Genomic DNA, 19,588 nt, shown 5'->3' with positions numbered 1-19,588 from the left:
CTCATTTCCCCACAGCCAGACCGCCACCAGGATTGGAAAAAATTCCAAAAAGGTAATATCTTTGGTAATAACACCATCTTGCCAATCGACTGGCCATTGCTCAGCACACCAGTGCCCCCGAAAATAAACCCCAAAGCCTGTCGATCCTGACGCATCCGAGGCAACCTTGAGCTCAGCCTCAAGCAAGAGCTCTTCGCGCCAAAAAGTGACCCCATTAAACGAAGAAATGAAGTCCTCCCATACGGTCAGATCGTCCCTCATTCCCTGCGAAATCCGGACCCTGTGATGAGGCAACCGCAAGGTGCCCATAACATCACACAAGTGCCTCAAAAAGGCGCGCCCAGGTGCTACCGCCCTGCAGGCAAAATTAAGGTGCCCCACAAGTTGCTGCAACTCCAGGAGGGACATCTTATACTTAACCTTAACAGAAGCCAACCAGGCCCTAAGATCCTCCACCTTAGCCAAAGGCAGGCGAAAGCATTGGCGCAGGGTGTCCAGCTCGATACCCAGGAATGTCAAAACCTCTGAAGGACCCTCCGTCTTCTTGTGCGCGAGAGGGATGCCAAGCTCTTCAGCCAGGTCCATGAAACCCGACAAGAGCCTGGCGCATTGTCCCGTACCCCTGGGCCCCACGAAGAGGAAGTCATCAAGGTGGTGGGCGGAGTCACGGCAGTGAAGCCTATGACGCAAGGCCCACTGCAGAAACGTGCTGAACTTCTCAAATGCAGCACAGGAAACAGAGCAACCCATATAAAGCTCTGTCCATATAAAATTGCCCTTCAAATGAGAAGCCCAGCAGTTCAAAATCGTCCGGGTGGACCGGCAAAAGGCGAAATGATGACTTAATGTCGCATTTTGCCAATTCAGCCCCCACACCGCATCGGCGTACAACCTTGACGGCTTCATCGAATGAAGTGTACCTCACGGAGCACAAGTGCTCCGGGATAGCATCATTCACAGATCCCCCTCTTGGGAAAGACAGATGGTGAATCAGATGAAATTCTCCCGCTGTCTTCTTGGGCACTACCCCAAGAGGTGACACCCTCAAGTCAGGCACCGGGGGTGCCAAAAAGGGGCCTATCACCCTGCCTTCAGAACACTCCTTGGAGATCTTAAGCCGCACCACATCCTCCAAGCCAACAACAGAACGCAGGTTGGCTGACATAAACGGGGTCCTTGGCCCCTGAAACAGAATATGAAAACCCACAGTAAACCCCTCCAATAAAAACTGTGCAACCTCAGGATTAGGATAACCTTGTAACAGGCGCCTAAGCGCTTTCAACTTTATGGGAGTGGGACCCCTTGTCAAAGGGGCCCTGACCTGGACCACCCCCTGGCTTCCTGCCACTGCCCCGTTACCTAGGCCTGGAGCATGCTGAGAAGGAGTGAGGGCCGCTACACCGTGGGCACTCGTGCTTGAACCTGCACCCCTTTCTAGAACACACCCCCTGATACGCAAACTCCCAGCAAAGCAGCTGGGGCTGAACCGACTACCCCGTGGAGGCGCGGGTACCAGAAGGGGTGGAAAGACACTGCACCAAGTGGCCACTGTCCGATCTGTCACCAGAAACCGGCTTAGCCGGGGCCATCAACTGCAGCCACAGCTGCTGATGGATCTGATCCCACGGCAAATTGGGATTGGCTGCCGCCCGCATACGAAACTCTTCATCATATTGCAGCCAAGCTGGTATGGAGAATTCCGTATACGCCCTGTAAATGATGCCAATGTATTGAAACAGGGAGGCTGCCCTACTTGGTTGGGCACGTGCGATAACCCCGGCATAAATGAGCATGCCAGGCAACCAGTTAGCCCAAGTACGGTCAATCTTCCTACGTTTGAGTCTCTCCTTCTCCCGGTCATCCATGTCATCCTTGTCCTTCTTCTCCAGTTCCCTGAAGAGAAGGCCAAAGATATCCACAAATTCTCCCCTGAGTATCTTATCCCTGGTTACAGGTGTCAAATGGTCCCCTAGGGGCAATGCAGTATCACCAAACGGCATCGCCCTGTAAGGTAGGACCCCTAACAGGGTTGGCTGGTAATACGGCCCTGGGGAATAGGGAGGCCAAACCAATTGAGAAGGCATCACCGCCTGACTCGCCCCCAGGCTGCCTGCCACGCCTGAAACAGGAGCAGGAGCTGTGGAATATACTCCTCCAACAGCCTGCCATGGCAATGTTTGCTGGCTGAACCCTGGCCAAGTACCTACCCCTGCCGCAGTCGGGTAGCAGGGATGACCCGTCCCAAGATGAGCAACCAGGCTGGGCAGCCCCTTGCTGCACACTGGCCTGCTGTCCAGTGCTGCTCCCCCCTGCTGCCTGAAAATTGCCCACAGGCCCCCAGAGCCATGAAGGCGCATCCTGGGACCCCGAAGACTTACCCTCATTCTCTGGAGGATTGACCACCACTGCAACCGGTGGCATATCAGACGGCCAGCAGGCCTCCGCCTCCGCTCCGCAATTGGTCGCATCTGGCTCCTGATCCTCTGCCTGGCCACCATCCGCCACTGCTGGCGAAGAATCTTCAAGGGCAGACAAATGAGTCATTATGTCCCTATGGAACGTGATAGCAGAAACCTTCCTGGCAGACCTGTTACTCCTGCCACCAATAGCTCTTGTTGGTGGCACCCCTCTGGCCTGCTCAAGCGTAGCCAGCTTATCCAAAATCTCCTGCCTGCCCTTGGCCACTACTTCCTCGTCAGAAGAGGAGTCAGACTGAAGTGTCCGCTTCGCTGGGGGTCTCTTGGCTGGCTGCTTGCCCTTGCTAGGGCCACTGCCCTTCTTGGGAGGCATAGTGCCTTTGTAACACTTCTCAGCAACTTCTAATTAAAATGCAGATGGGCAGCCCAACCACTTAACCACTATGCTACCACCTATACAGTTATGCCCCCAGATATTATTAGTAAGATGACCAGGTATAAGCCACTGGCCCCTATTACCCCTTATGCAGCACCTCTATAACCCCACTGGTCAGAAGCCAGGCAGGCCAACGGGGGAAGGAGGGGTAGCAAAAAGCCAACAACAGGCAATAGAAAATGTCCTCCTTGGTTCCAAAATGCCTCCCCCCCTCTCTTTTAAAAAAAAATATTTATTCTTTATTTTATTTCATTTCATTTTATTTTATTTTATTACTAAATATCTAGAGCTACTAATTGGGCAATAAGGGAAAGGAAGTACCCCACTCCCAGCTTGCCGCCCTGCGTTTGCAATTACACCCACAGGGCAGTATTAACAGAGGACTAGGGCTAATTCCACTCCCCAGCACGAATGCAAATGCCCCGCAGCTTCGCCGTTTAGTAGGCTATAGCCCCCAGAAGCTCACAATGCAGTAAATGCAGGCAGTGACGCCAATCAAACGCCATCCCCCGACTAGCCCCACTTAGCCTGCCGCAACGGAGGAGGCCCAAACGACTCAAAACCCCTAAAAGGGCTGCGCTGCCGCCGCAGGTCTCTGAGCCACAGAAGTCTCGCCTCTGAAGAAGCCTCGCTGGATGCCGAGAAGGCTCGTCGACACACGCCCCGCACCTGCAGACCCCTCTGCTGAGCTCTGCCACTTCTCAATCTGCTGGTGGCTGAAAGCCAGCTGCCGAGCAGCTGAGCTGCGAAAGGGGGCAAGCTGCGCAAAACGCAACTGCGCTGCTTCCTTCGCAGCAGAAAGCCGAGGCCGGAAAAGCGTCTGATGCTCTCAAGCTTTCTGAAATGGCTGCAGAGGGGGGAAGGCGGAGCCGGCCTTTATAGGCCCAGGCCCCGCCCACACCAAATCCCCAGATGCCCAGGAACAGCGTCTTCTCTCCCTCCGTGCGAAGGAACAAATGGCGGCACCCGGGTGATTGCGCATTGTGCATCCCGGGAGTGCCATTTTCTCAGGAAGACCTTGCCTTGCTTGGTACTCCTTGATTGAAAGAAGACCAATGGAGGGAACTGGGGTGTTTCATCTTCTCTTTCTAGTTGCAGAGTGGCTAAGAGGAACATTCCTAAGAGCAGGATGAAGGTGAGATAACTATCACAAGGTGAATGAAACATGTCACACCACAGTGTGAGAAAAGAACCATTGTGTGCATTTCCTCCGCCAGTAAGGTCACAGATTTCTTACATGATGTATATCTTGGAGGGAGCAGGGAATGTTAATTAAACCCAGCATTGATGGAAATCAACTGTGACTATACACACCCTCACCTTCTATATTGTTTGTGTGTTTTCTATATTTTTTCTTCCTTTTTTCTATTGTTACATGAATTCTGTTGAAGTTGCCACTATGGTGAGATCCATTCAAGTACAATTTAATGTTTGGGTTTCTTGGGAGAAAAAGTCTTAGAACAGCTTCAGGCGCAGTAGGTTGTCTTGTTGAAGCAATTCTGAGACATTGTGATGGTAGATATCTGTTATCTAACAACTGAGTGAGCAAAGGTCTTTACTGCTTCAATAAGCTGAAGCTGTTTTCCATACAAACCATTTGTATCTAACTCAGAGTTGTGCAGCTGCCTGCATGGAAACTGCCATATTTTTAGACTAAGTTCACATTTACAAAGAATGCACACAGATCAATTCACCTCAGAGCTGAGGTAATTCTCATGCCTCATAACTCGCTTCTGATCTTCCATCCCCTGTCCTTATTACAAAGCTTTGGATTTTGTTTTGCCTACAGGCTAGTCTTGACTTATCCTTGCAGCAGTTGTGTTCCCAGGAAAAAAAACCCCATGTAACAAAAAATGTAGGGCAGCCATTTTCATTAGGGACATGTTGGTGTAGCAAGTATGTGTTACAGTGAATGTCCAGAAATTGGTAGATGCTGACAATTGCAGATGTATTAGTGCTCAAAATAGATATTATTCCCCCATTTCTAGTCCATACACAAGTAAATTCTAAAAGGTTGACAGTATCTTATTTTCCTTCTTATTGTGTACCATCTTCCTTTTTGCTTTCACCTTCCCCCTTTCCACCTAGTTTTCATTGTCTCCCTTTGCAATCATATCTCCTACTTATTATTGCCTCCATTTCTATAACATACATATGTAAATACAGAGAGAGATGGACCAACATGGATACTCCTGGTTTGCATATTTTAGTATCTACGGTAGGGCATATTAAGTATAACTAGACAATATCAAAATTGTATCAGCATTCAGCACTAATATTAACTATGGTTAACTATAACCTGGATACACTTCTGGCCTAGCTTTTGAAACTGTCATGGTTTGCAAATATTGATTTAGAAGTTTCCAAGTTTTAGGCCTGGTTAATACTGGTGCAGATAAATTGATGAACCACATTTAAGGATAGGAAATTTACTCATAAAAAAGAGCTGGGCGCGGAGCTTGTATGAAGTCCAGCCCTTTACTTCTTGTATGTAAATGCCCACATCCTTAAATGTGGTTCAACATTGTAGCTGCACCAGTATTAACCAGACCTAAAAACTGGACACTTCTGAGTCAATATTTGCAAACTGTGACAAGCACTATGTATGTACTGGTCCTGCCTTGAGTAGATATGCCAGCTGTTTTTTGAGTTGGGAAGAGAAAATCGCTCTTGTCTCAATAGTGCTAGCTAATTGTTTTAAGGAATCAAATGTGTTTTAAGGACTTAAACGTGCGCTTTTCAGGTTGATCCCTTATCCTAATCCATGTGCAATCCCCAGATGTTCACAAAGGATCGTTTACTCACTTAAATTCTATAAGCCACAGTCAAAATGGAATAATGCATTTGTAATCTCCTTTCATGCTACAAATTCCTTATAGTTTTATAGCACAGACAAAACACAGGAGTTTTGTTAATCTGCATGATGAAGATAGCATTGTCAATAGCAGAACCTGGCATTTCAGTTCAAAAACTTATGGCTACAATACTCAGAAGTAATAATGATTAGAGTCACTTCTGTACATTTAGTAGTTGTATAGCAGAGGAGATAGTAACCTGTGCAGTTTATGTTGCACTTACCAAAATTCCTTTAGCACAGATTTGAAAGGTGGGTATGCTCAAACCCCTGTAACATTCAGACATCCTACTGCTGCCTTGCCCTTGTATCTTGAAATGAAGACTCCAGAAACAATGCATGGATTAAACAAGCTGCACAACATTAAACTCACCTCCCCCACCCAACCATTTGTCAGCATTAGGGCAATCTCACCCTAATTCAAAACTCAACGTGGCCTTCAGGCAGGTTATGCTTCTCCTTGGTTACACCCAAGTTGTGAAGAGACAATCTGCTATCAACCCTATATAATCTGTTATAGATAATAAGGGTATAATATAACTCTTCTGTTATAAGTGTTCAAGTGATAAAACCCAGTACAGAGGTATTTACCCTCCCTCACAATTCCTTGGGACAATTCCACTATTACTTACTAGTTTGGGTGTTTCCCTCCATCCTCAGAGACCTCAGGGTGTCCATCAGTCTAATTTAATAACAAACACCAAACCCACAGTAATCCTGCCAAACTCCTTCTAGGGCCTTATCAGCTCCTTAGAATCAGGCTTATTATCCCCCTCCACCACCAATGTGAAGCAGATGGGAAAAGTGCCTCTCCCAGCCAGTTTCAGAAGGAACTCAAAAGATTCCTCCTCCTTGTCTCCAAAGGAAACTATATTGTTTGATGAACAAAGGGAAGGTTGGAAATCGTGGTATTAGAGATGTTACAAACAATCTTAAGTAGCCTCCCTTTATTGATTGCTCCATTGGCTGCTTTTGCCTGAGGTAGTTGTTATTCTCCCCGTCCCAGTGTATGCTGCCTTTGTTTCTCCAAGGGGGTGGCCAGAAAAATTGTCATCAACACCAGCATCAATTCAGTCAGGAAATGTGCTTATACAGAATCCTCAGGATTTTTTTTTTTAACCACCACCATCCACCCTGCTATTTCTCAAAGTTATAATGAACCATGAGTCAAATAAGGGGAAGGAAAGCACATAAATTAGTGATAGTGGCTTGGGAGCTAGTTGTGGCTCTTTGATACATTGCCAGTGGCTCTTCTGGGCACTGCCCCTTCAGGAACCTCATGCCCCATGTTCCAAGAAAGTGGGCAAGACGATGACCTTGTACGGCTTCTGGCTTGCAGGTGGCCCCTACCTTGAAACATCTGAAATCACAAGAAATGGAGGATGGATAAGCTGTGAACTGCAGGGCTCATACCAAGGATGTGAATCTGTAAGAGAAGGCAAATCCTCTCCAATAATGTCCCACCCTTCTCTGCAGCCTCTTGCACCCAAGTGGCTGTTGGGAGGAGAAGCAACCTGACGGCACAGAATAGAATAAAACCATGACCACTATAGCAGCCATGCACTAAAAAAAAAAAAAAAAGCAGACCCCAATGTGATGGTAGTGGTTTTAATCCTCTTTCTTCATGACTGGCTTGCTCTCCTTGGAAATTTCATTCTCTTGCCTGAGTTGCTGCGCCTTGTGCAGTGGAAATAGTGAGAATGCAGAGAGGGAAACCAGTACTCTCACTCCACATACATACTACTTTGAACACACACACACACAAACTAGTCAGTTATGTGAGCAATTGGGGGTGTACATTCTGATGTCTCTGAGGGCCAAGCTACACATGACGAATGACACCTGAACGGCAAGTGGATTGAGTGGAGGGCAAGTGAACAGGGAGAAATACACTTGCTGTTCAAGTGTCATTCGTCACTTGTAGCTTGGCCCTGAGTCACAATTAAACTCAAAATTAGCTGTTTCAGGTTAGCTTGAGGATATCCAAAATGACTCAAAGCACTCCTGGGAGTGTTTTAGTTATGGAAAGGCACAGGAGTGGGGAGGGAGAGAGAAGCATCTGGCCTGCCAACCATTGGTGTCTCTATCACTTTACATTTTAAAGGGACTAGAAGTGCTGCCTAACAGCTTATGCTGACTAACAGAATTCTGCTTTTATTGGTGAATAATTCAGGTTATCTTGTTACCAAATGTTGGTTGCTCTACTGTTCTTTTACAGTCTTCTGTTGTTATTCCATGGAGGATGCTCACCCGACAAATATAAAACCAAATGCAAAGCGGGTTAATCTGATAATGTACGCAAATTAAGTCTAATCCTTTCCCTTGATATAGTATCCCTATACAGTAGAATCACACCCAGAAGAGTAATTAATATCTATTGGCCTTCTTTGCTTTTGATATTAAGTCTTTTGTTAAATATGTTTGTTGAGATAGTCAAATGTACCATCTCTGAAGCCTTCAGAAGCTGAAAAATCACTACTCCAGCAGGAGAGAGAAAGAATAACATATTATGTTTTTTTACATTTAAACATGTCAAATGTGAGTGTAATAAATGTGTCTGTTAACATGCGTATTGCTCTGATCAAAAGGTCAGGAGTAGAGATGGGCACGAACAGCAATCCGAACAAATAAAAGCCACAAACAGCCCAATCTGCTGTTTGCAAACAAGCTGTTCGTGAGGCCTCATTCTAAATGAACAGGTGGTCGTTGCAAGCCTCGTTTATTGCTGTTCCTAGCTGTTCGTCAAGCCACACAGTCTGGCACTTGCAATCAATTCCCATGGCAACTTAGGCAGGGATTGTCTGAACTCTGTCTGAACTCCTGCTGTTGCCCTGGAAACCCCAATCTAAGCCCAATTTATCTTGATAGGCAAGTCTTCCTTTCAAGTGTGGAACTCCAAATTTGTTACAAGGGAACAAAGAGCAGGGGGGAGGGGAACTCCCAGCTCTGGCTTAGTTTGCAGACAGTGGAGCGGGAGAGAGTTGCTGTTGGCATTTTGCTAGAGAGAGTGCATTGGAGCTTGAATTTTCTTTGTGTATGGTGGGATAGGGATCTACCCCTTCATATTCCAGGGCTGCTGCCAGGCTCTGGGCCAAGCTATTATTTATTATTGGTACCTTTCCTGGTGCCTGCTCAGGTCAGGTTTCTGGGAGTGGTGCAGTAGGGATCTTGACTTGGATGATGGCTGGAGGAGAGCCTGCTGGCCCCCATGAATATCCAACCACGAACATGTTCGTGAACAGGGCCATGTTTGTGGTTGTTCATGAGTCCCTGTTAATGGATGGCAATGGACAACAAACATCATGTTCAGGGTTTTTTTCTGTTCGTGCCCATCTCTAGTCAGGAGTGCCTGTGGCAGACCTAGATTTGCCCAACGTAATGCATGAAAGATGATAATATGTATGAATACTGGCCAGATTGCTAAGAAATATAGAAGTAGCTCCTAAGTCTAAAAAGAAATTTAGGCTTGTTTTTCTAACAATAGTCTCCTGTAGCAAGCTATTTTGGGAATTGAGTTACCATGACTAGGGGCCATTCACAAATCATAAAGTTCTCATACCCATCCCAAGGACCTTATATCAGCCATAAAATGAGAGGCTTGTGCCTCTCAGACATATTTGGTCCAACTCTGACGGTAACCAAGGCGTATGTGGAAAAGGAACTTCAGATTTCTTCCCTGCACCATTTTCACATCTTGAAACTGTTCCAGGCAGCCACTGTTTGCACTTGTGTAGTGGTTAGAGTTTGGCTACAATCTGAGAGACCCAGGTTCAAATCCTCATTCTGCTATGGAAAGTTGCTGGGTGACCACGGGCAATGTCAGTATCAGCTAACAGTGAAGATAGAGAAACAAGGGGAACAACCAACACTGTATCATTCGTGTAATGGAAGTTTTGTGGCTCCCCTTCACACACATGGACCTGATTCTGATTGTGACTGCAGCACATGCAGTCTCAGCCTATTCTACCTCACAGGGTTTTTGTGAGGATAAAGCGGAGTAGAGGAGAATGATGTAAGCCACTCTGAATCCCTACTGAGGAGGAAGTCAAGGTGTAAACAAATAAATAAAATTCTGCAACAGAGTAAACAGCACTAACTCAGGGCAGTTTCAGGATGCATAAATGTTGTGGGGGAAGGCTAAAAGCCTGTTCTCCACATGTGCTGCAGTCACAATCAGAATCGTGTGTGTGTGTGTGTGTGAGAGAGAGAGAGAGAGAGAGAGAGAGGCACAAAAGTGCCATCACATGAATGATACAGTGTTGTTCCCCTTGTTTCTCTGTCTTCCCTGGTAGCTGATTCAGATCCTGGTATTACTTTGGCTGTGGCTAAAATTTCTCGCAGCAGCAGCTTCTATGCAAGGATGGAAATAGAGGATGATCTGATTCTGATTCTGACCAAGGCCACTGGATTGTTAAATAAAGAATTAACAATGTTGTTGCCGCAGTCTTTAAAAGTTAACATTGGCGGCATAGCAGAGGAGGTCAACCACTGCAGGAGAGGGGGGAGATTTAAAAATGCTTAATAGGAAGCTATTGCAAGCCCTTTGCATAAGCTTAAATTCCTGTTTGGATCCTGGTTTTTGATGTTTTTGCTGCCTTTTAGCCCCAGCAGCAACATGGAAAAGCCCTACTGACAGCTGTCATCCTCAGTCATTTCTTCTAATTATTATTATTTTGCCGTCTTGTATCATATGAATAATTCATGAATGATAATCCTTGTTCTTACGGCACTTCTCTAATGAAATGTCTTCATGGGATCCCATTATAAAAGCCTTCTTTCAATGATAACAAGGAGGATGAGGTGCAATTTGTATAATCTAGTTAAATGGATCCTTTTGCCTGCCCACAGCCTCCTGGGCTTAATATTCTTCTGGATAAATGGTGATTGATTTCTTTTTTCTTAACGTTAATCTTTTCCTTCTCTCTCCCCTTCCCCCACATCTTTGTTAGAGCCACAAGCAACCTGCTGCCTTTATAGTAACCCAGCATCCTTTACCCAACACTGTAGCAGATTTCTGGAGGCTGGTGTTTGATTACAACTGTTCCTCCATTGTGATGCTGAACGAAATGGATGCTGCACAAGTAGGTGGATTTTTGATATATGCTATTTCACATATTTTGAGGCCTAGACTAAATACTGTTGACCCAAAAAGAACATTGGGTAAAGACGAATAGGGATAAATTGTGTTTTCCTGAAATGGCATTGCGTTCTCAAGGTGTAAAATAAAGTTTCTTTGGCTTTTCATTAACGTGTTGCTACTCTTGGTCTTTGTAAGGGAGGAGAAATGCTAACTCAAGGCCATACTGAACCATTTATCCATTATTAGAGTCAAGTGATCAGTTATGAAGCCTTTCCTCTTCTATACCACTTAATGTCACTTGAAGGAGGATTCATGTTGGAATAGTCACACACACACACACACCTCCTCTTAGGGGCACACCACTGTATCTCTCTGCCTGGGCCCCCCATTCCCGCTGCCACTTGACAGGGCAACAGAGAAAAATGGGGGGGGGGCACAGTGGTCACTGTTGCAATGGGAAGTGATGTCACATGTCAGTGTAACAATATAAAATTCATCCTAAGCACTGTGGTTTTAGAGTTTGGGGTGAATCCTAGAGTGTTGTCCAAATACTATGACATAATTTCTGGTTTTGCACCAGATGTGATGTTGTCTGCAAAACTGAATACCTTGTCCCCACCTTCCAAATTCTCCCACCGAGGTGTCAGCAACTCTAACTTTACCACATCCGTGCAAACAAGCATATTTGGAAGAAGGGTTCAGCTTAACCTTCTCTCTGACATGCTCGTTTTCTATTTGCAACTAACCAAACCAAAAAGAGAACATGGGTAAAATAATTCCATAAAAATGCATTTTACCTGAAGCAGAGGTTTTGTGGGTCCAGAGAATTGCCTAATTTTAAATGCTTAAAAGAAGTATAAGGACTGGTGGTCATATTTAGCACCTGAGGGCCAAGCTACACATGACGAATGACACTTGAACGGCAAGTGGATTGAGTGGAGGGCAAGTGAACAGGGAGAAATACACTTGCTGTTCAAGTGTCATTCGTCATGTGTAGCTTGGCCCTGATACTCAATGTCTTTATTTGAGGCAAATCATCAATGTCCAGCCCAGTAAGATAGCCATGAACTACTTTACAGAATGTACTCTCATGTTTACAGTTCCAGTTGCTGACCAAACCGTGAAAAAAAAATCTTAACTAGCACCTGGGGCTGTTCAGAATATATTGATGGATTTTCTAATGTGTGTGCTTGTACCTCTCGCAAATGATTTTTAGATCCATTATGAAAATAATGATTGCATGTTTTGGAGCTAATGGTGAGAAGCTCCAGTTCCAGTATATAAATCGAATGTTGTTGTTGTTGTTGTTGTTGTTGTTCCCTCCCTTCACTGCCATCTTTATGCATGTTCTTATGTTACAGACGGATAATGTTATTCATAAGGTTCCTCCTAGCCACTATATTACTGAGTTTTATGTAAGTGTTGTTTCTGGGAAACGCTGCCCCCCCAGACTTGCCTGGGGGACTCAGTTGCTGGCCACACAGGGAAGAGAGCAGGGCACATGGCAGCCACCAAGTTGAGGGGCGGCAAGGACTCCCTACGGCCACTGTGGGGCAGCCCACACTGCCCAGATACAAATACTGGGGCCAGTCAATCTGAGCAGGCTGGACTGGACAGTGAGGGGCGTGGAGAATGCTGTGGACCTGGGAGGCACAGGCTTCTCTCAGGTCCGCTGCCAGCCTTTGTAGAAAGAAGTGGCCCTACCCCTCAGCACTTGGCTCATGGCTGGCATCCCACCGATCCATCCCTTTCATCACAACTTTGGAGAGGAGCAGGCAGTTTGGGCATTGGGCACCAATCCATTTGGGGGGAAATAGGGCCCATGAGCTCAGTTTCCCTATTATGGGGATTCCCTTAAGGGGTCTGGGGGGTGCGACATGGCAGGGACATGCCCAGCTCGGGGACTGTCAGGTCTGACTCACTCCCAGGTGGCAGGGGATCCACACAGGAGTGTACACCTACATGGTATCCCACTAACTGTCATCCCATGCCCCCCCAGCCAGGGTCTGAGGGGGCATGGTGGGTCATTGGCTGGCAGGCAGATCAGCTGATGCTGGGATCCATGCCCTACATGGCACCAATGCGCCATGAGCTATAAATCAATAAAGCTGTGGCATTTATTTACTCCATCATAGTTGTTTCATGTATTTTGTTGCCTGGCCGCTCTATCCTCCCCCTTTGATGCTGGCTTGCAATGCATCTGAAAGCAGCAAAAAATGCTTTTTACAACCTCACTCTTGCCTGGAAGATGGCCTCTTATCTCGACATGGCCAACCTGGCTACCTGGATCCTTCTGTGGTAACATCAAGGCTTGACTAATGCATTATACATAGGTCTCCCATCTAAGTTAACTAGGAGGCTCCGATTAGTGCAAAATTCTGCAGCTCGACTGTTATCAGGAGCGAACAGGAGTATGTGCATCAGTCCCGTCCTACAGTCACTCCATTGGCTACCTATTAGTTACTGTGCTCAGTTCAAGGTATTGGTCATTACATACAAAGCTCTTCATGGCCTTGGTCTGGCATACCTGCGGGACCGCTTCCATCCCTATGTTCCTCTACGGCAGCTTCGCTCATCTGAACAGGGTCTCCTGCAGGTGTCAGGCTGCACATGAGTGAAATCAATAGCAGCCCATATATGGGCTTTCTCTGTGGTGGCCCCTACCCTGTGGAACGGCCTGCCTGAGGAGGTCAGGAGAGCCCCCATTCTCCTCGCTTTCTGCAAACGATGCAAAACTGAATTATTCAAAAAGGCTTTTTACTCGAATAGGAGGGCTGTATTGTAGGGATGGAGTCTCAGATGCTTTTCTAATGAGTTAGGGACCATAAACTTCACCAGTATGTTGCCTTACATATTATCTGTTGCTTTAAATATGTACTCCCAGGGCTTTTTTCAAGCAGGAACACGATGGAACGGAGTTCCAGAACCTCTTGAAAATGGTCACATGGCTGGTGGCCCCACCCGCTGATCTCCAGACAGAGGGGAGTTTAGATTGCCCTCTGCACCACCGAGCAGCATGGAGGGCAATCTAAACTCCCCTCTGTCTGGAGATCAGGGGGTGTGGCCACCAGCCATGTGACCATTTTCTCCGAGGGCAACCCACTGAGTTCCACCACCTCTTTTCCCAGAAAAAAGCCCTGTGTACTCCTATTTACTACCTATACTTTATGTTGGCTAATGTCAATCCTAGAAGTGATTATGTTCTGTTGCAGTATGTTCTTCTATGTTGTATTGGAGTCTTGCTTATGCTGTGTCTTTTTAAACTTGTATCTATTTACCCTATGGCATTGTTTATGGTTAAGAGTGCGGGACTCTAATCGAGAGCCGGATTTGATTTCCCACTCCTCCACTTGAAGCCACCTGGGTGACCTTTGGCTAGTCACGGCTCTCTGGAGCTCTCTCAGCCCCACCCACCTCACAAGGTGTTTTGTTGTGGGGATAATAATGGCATAGTTTGTAAACCGCTCTGAGTGGGCATTCAGTTGTCCTGAAGGGCGGTATATAAATTGAATATTGTTGTCATTGTTGTTGTTGTTGTTGTTGTTGTTGTTGTTGTTAAATGTCCTTAACACTGTATGGAAATGCACTGATATTGTATGGAAATGTACTTGATACTGATTATACTAAGCTCGTACTATGTAATCCTCCTTGAGTCTCAGTGAGAAAGGTGGACTATAAATGACATAAATAAATTAAATAAATAAAGTCTTCTCATCCAAAACTTAGCCTATATTTTGGAGTTCCAAATTACCATATCATACTTTAGAAGTGGTCTTGATCTATAAGGAATTCTCTGATGTTTTTCTTTATTTCCTAATTTTTTCAGGAGGCTGTGCGTGCATAGTTTTCCATAGGATTCAGTTCCCTCAATTTGGTTTTTTTCCTACTCTGCTACATTATCAATATGTGCATGGTAAAATACTTTTAAAAATCAGTCTCAATGCAGTTATGTATACAATTTTAATCATTTCTATGTGGTGTTTTACCAATGTGACAGATATTATTGTGTGTATATCAGCTTAACACACATAAAATAACCTCAGTGTGATCGTGTTTATGATCGCTGCAAGATTTTTTTTTGAACGTGCATTGCCCGTACAGAAGGGAAGAAAAGTTGTAAATGAATTGAAGCTGAAGGCTAGAGCCAAATGTGCATATTCCAGTTTCAGAAGGAATGTTAAAAAAAATCTCATAGTCAAACTGAAAATACGGAGGCATAGAACATGGCACATAGTGAAATTCTGGAGTAGTAAGCAATTATTGGGGGAATTGTACTCATTCCTAATATTTTCCTTCCAGATTTTTAATTTTTCCCTTCTTCTTTTGATTTCCTTTTATCCATGACTAGCTCTGTATGCAGTACTGGCCAGAGAAGACATCCTGTTGTTATGGGCCAATCCAAGTGGAGTTTGTTTCTGCTGACATAGATGAGGATATCATCAACAGGATATTCCGGATTTGCAACATGGCAAGGGTATGAAGATTCACTTCCCCCTGAGGCTCCCTAGTGTCCATCCTTCAATGGAGCTCTTTTTTTAAAAAAATCACTCTAACCAGTACACTACTCTGGCTCTATATGAATTAATTCAAAGAATTGTATAGTCAGGGAGTAGGAAAAAATATGATAAATTAGTAGGCTTTTCTTCCAAGATGCTTGCCACTTAAAAATTTCTCATTGACAAGAATCCTTAATTTCCTATCTAACCTACTTAACCTTACCTTTTTGTCTCCATATGTGATCCATTCATGAAAATGTCAAATCCTCCTAACGTGTTATGTCTCATCATTCTTAAGGCTGCAGATAGAGTGGAAATGTCCAGAGTGTTTATTAAGACTCTCTAAACAATAGTGTCAAAAATCCTGTAATACCAATAACAAAGATAACCTTGACATTCAACCTCCTTCAGAATAATTTGTCCTATACAATTAAGTATAGGACAGTTCTGTATTGATTGTCTGTTAAAAGGTGATCCTATCAGACCTCAGGAGAAACAACTACTGTATAAATCTGCTTCTATTACCAAGAACTGAGCCTCTGCATATATTTGCTCATGCCATTCAGGAAGGTACCTGCAGATGTGCTTTCCTGCAGCAAAAAAAAAATCCCCCCCAAAACAAAAAAACACTCAGAGGAATGTCCCCCACATGATGTCGTTTATGAAAGACTTGCCTTGCCTTCTTTTGAGATGGCATGAGCTTCTGTAGCTGAAGCAGGAAAAAATTAAGCAAGTGTTTTATTAGCTCTTCTCATATAATTGAAGAATGTATTGGTCTGCATGTCTTTCCTGTTAAAGTGGCAACTGAGATAAATGCAGTGAAATAGTCTCTCTCTCTCTCTCTCCAGGGTTTCTGTGATTTTCTTTGGTCATATTATGCTTTCATTTTATGAAAATTCAAAGAATGATCTAAAGATCACTTTAGTTAACACGCTTAACACTTTTTGACCTGTATAATCCCATTAACTAAACTCGTAATTTAACTAGTTTGCAATGAAAATAACAGATTGTCTCAATTGTATCTTAATTGAGATCTTCCAGCAATTAATGTGCGAATTATAAATGTTGTTGGTATAAATAATTAAAAACATGGTCTTTTGATTTTACTTGGAAACTTTCTTATTGTACCTTCTCATATACCAACAAATACTTACTCTTTCTGTTAGCCTCAGGATGGGTACCGTATCGTTCAGCATTTGCAGTACATTGGCTGGCCAGCATATAGAGACATACCTCCTTCCAAACGCTCTCTATTGAAGGTTGTCAGGCGGTTAGAGAAATGGCAGGAGCAATATGATGGGCGAGATGGGCGGACTGTAGTCCATTGCTTGTACGTATTTTGATTCCATTGTTTTCTGTGCTAAATATTGATTGAACGTGTGAAAATCAGGTTGTAAAGAACTGGGAAGAACTACAATAAAACTGCACTCTTGTGAGGCTACATGTGTTCGTTGCTGTAATAGCAGCCTTAACAACAGGGAAAGGTTTGAAGAACGAACTTCCCAGATGACTTACTAAGTATGCCAGTGCTTCATAAAACCTGTTTCTGGGTCACTGGTGCTTGCAGTGCTGCAATTTCAGTGTTTTATGTCCCCAGGATTAATGAAAATCCTTTACAAAGGCATTCTATGAGGCTTCTAGGTAGCCAGCTTTGGGGAAAGGGATGAGGCCTAGGGGCAAGGTTCATGGGGTATTTAGGCTAGAGATGGGTACAAACTGGAAAAAACCCCGAACCATGTGGCTCGTGGTTCATAAAATCTCATGAACCACGAACTTTCACGAACCTGCCCCTGGTTCACGAACAAGTTTGTTTGGTTTGTGAAAACGTCACATCCAGGTCAGAAAATCATCACTTCCGGGTCAGCAGAAGGTCTGCAGGAAGTCCATCCCCTTTTGCCTATGAAGCTGATTGATTGGCACCAGGCTGTCTGCAGTGACGAACCAACAAACAAACCAAATGAACCAGCCTAAAGTTCGTGGCGGTTCGTCAGAAATCGGATCTGATGAACCGTGGTTTTCTTGGCATGGTCCGTGCTTAATTTTGGTCCATATTTCGGTTTGTGCCCATCTCTAATTTAGGCTCTGCCACATGGTTGATGTGACAACGTTTGAACTTCAAAACATGGCATCATCTGAACATTTAAAATAATTCATATTAGCCAAGCCATTCCAAACAGACAGTGTGGGAGTTCTACCTCCTCTCTAATTTAGTTAATTACTGTATCCCTAAGGCAAATTTCTTTGTACCCAATGTTTTTGATATATTCTTCTGTAAAAATCCGGCCTTTCACATACTACCCAGAAGATTATTTGTTTGGATCACTTGCAGGAAGCTGTTAGATTCCTGAAAGAGCCTTTGCTTCTGCTGTCAGAATACCAGTGGCTAGTTATATTCAGTTCCAGATATTTCTCTGACTTGGTGGACTTGCCATTATTTCACAGTCTCCTGAGAGCTTCCGCCAACATAAAACTGCCTGCCTTTCTAAACTGCCTGTTTTCTTCTTTTAATAGGAATGGTGGTGGCCGCAGTGGCACCTTCTGTGCTATATGCAGCGTGTGTGAAATGATCCAGCAGCAAAACATCATTGACGTGTTTCACATAGTGAAAACCTTACGGAATAACAAGTCCAACATGGTGGAAGCACTGGTAAGTAGACCAGGTGAAAAATACTTTCAGAATGCCTCCTTAAAATGGTTTGGCTTCTGATGCCGAGCAGGGCGGTGATTTTATAGACACCTTAAAGGAAAAGGGCATTGTTTTGTTTTTAATGAAGAGTTGAGACTTTTTAAAAAAAAATAACACTTTTTTCCAAGTTTTAAAGGTCTGTAATGCTTTTGAAAGTACTGCCTTTTCATTTCCCCACCTATTTTTCTTGCCAATTCCTCTTGCTTTTTAAAAAAAACATACAGCAGTTTATCACTATATCACTATATTGGGTTTTTTTTTGCAATATAGCAAGGAACACTAATAAGATAGAAAGAACCTAATCAGTCAGTTAATCACTTAAAAACACTATTTTGATATAGCACAAAAGTGTTGAAAGAATTTTTAAGGCAGGCCCTGTGCAAAAAATGCAACACCATCTGAAATACATAAACTATTCCATGTGCATTTGGCATCTGGCTTTATTTGCTGTCTGAAATGAAATAATCCCACCATACTTACAAAAGAGTGAAATACGCACACGGTATACAATACAGTTTTTAATCGTGAGGTAAGTTTTTAATAGTGAGACTTTAGGGTGCAGTTGTTTACATGTACCATCAAAAGAATCCAAATGTGTTTGATTTTTGTAAGCATTTACTTTTGTTATATATTGTTTCAAAAACAGATAAAGAAACAGTTATGTAGTGAATACTGTTTTTAAAAGCACACTCACTGTAATTGTAATTGAATTCAGATATAAAACAATATGACAATATAAAACAATATGTTTTGTCATCTTCTGAACATGGAGTGTCACTGGGAGTGTGGAGGGGAGTTGTGAATTTCCTCCACTGTGCAGGGGGTTGGACTAGATGATCCTGGAGGTCCCTTCCAACCCTGTAATTCTATGAATCTATGACTACAGCTGAGGTAATATAGCCTTCATAAAATTCATAGTATATAGTATATGCTGTAAGTCCTCTGACTTCCATGCATATCACTTCAGTACTAGCTCTTCATAGAAGAGAAATTTGAGTACAGAACAAATGATATGGGTTATTTTTTCAATGAAATCAAGGTTTTCTTTTAAAGCCCAACTATTTTTTTATCACTTCCGTGTTGTTCTTTGTAGGGCTTTAGAAGTTAGGGTTTAAAACACACACACAGTGACATAACAATAGAAATGGTTAGATATTATGACCATGCTACCTTCTGGTGGGAAGCATTTCTTCATTTTCCAGCTGAGCTTATATTTTGCCTCTTCTGCAATGAGTGCTTTGTGCAAATGTAGATTCTCTGCATCCGCAGTGCTTGTGTGAAAGAAATGTAGTCTAAACATACATGCCGAAGTAGAAAGCATCTCATTTTCTCACATCTCGCTCTCTCTCTTTCTTACAGGAACAATATAAATTTGTATATGAGGTTGCACTGGAATACTTGAGTTCATTTTAGCTCATGAGAATACAGAGCTTTCAAAAATCCCAAAAGCCTTTGTTTTGAAGGATGCTGATCCCCCCCCTCACTTAAATGGAGTAATGGGGTGAGAAGACTAAAGCCCTTCACCCTTGAATGAGAGACTGGGTCAGTTTTCAGTGCCGTTGGAAGAAGGAGAGATCTGCTGCCATCTGCTTTCTACAGGAACTTCTCCCGCTTTTTAA

General features: G+C 44.0%; 1 protein-coding gene across 1 annotated transcript in view; it reads left to right on the top strand.

Moving 5' to 3' along the window:
* The window catches only part of PTPRT (protein tyrosine phosphatase receptor type T), a 560,054-nt gene extending 540,672 nt beyond the window's left edge, over positions 1-19,382 (top strand). The window contains exons 27-31 of the mRNA XM_054980796.1: positions 10,657-10,788; positions 15,136-15,261; positions 16,450-16,613; positions 17,795-17,930; positions 19,329-19,382. Coding sequence (XP_054836771.1) covers positions 10,657-10,788; positions 15,136-15,261; positions 16,450-16,613; positions 17,795-17,930; positions 19,329-19,382 — 612 coding nt within the window. The remainder of the gene's footprint in view (positions 1-10,656; positions 10,789-15,135; positions 15,262-16,449; positions 16,614-17,794; positions 17,931-19,328) is intronic.
* Positions 19,383-19,588: the final 206 nt, after the last annotated feature.

This window comes from Eublepharis macularius, chromosome 5 (genome assembly GCF_028583425.1).
Source record: "Eublepharis macularius isolate TG4126 chromosome 5, MPM_Emac_v1.0, whole genome shotgun sequence".
In the NCBI taxonomy this organism is placed as follows: Eukaryota; Metazoa; Chordata; class Lepidosauria; order Squamata; family Eublepharidae; genus Eublepharis; species Eublepharis macularius.
This window is presented reverse-complemented; position numbering and strand designations above follow the sequence as displayed.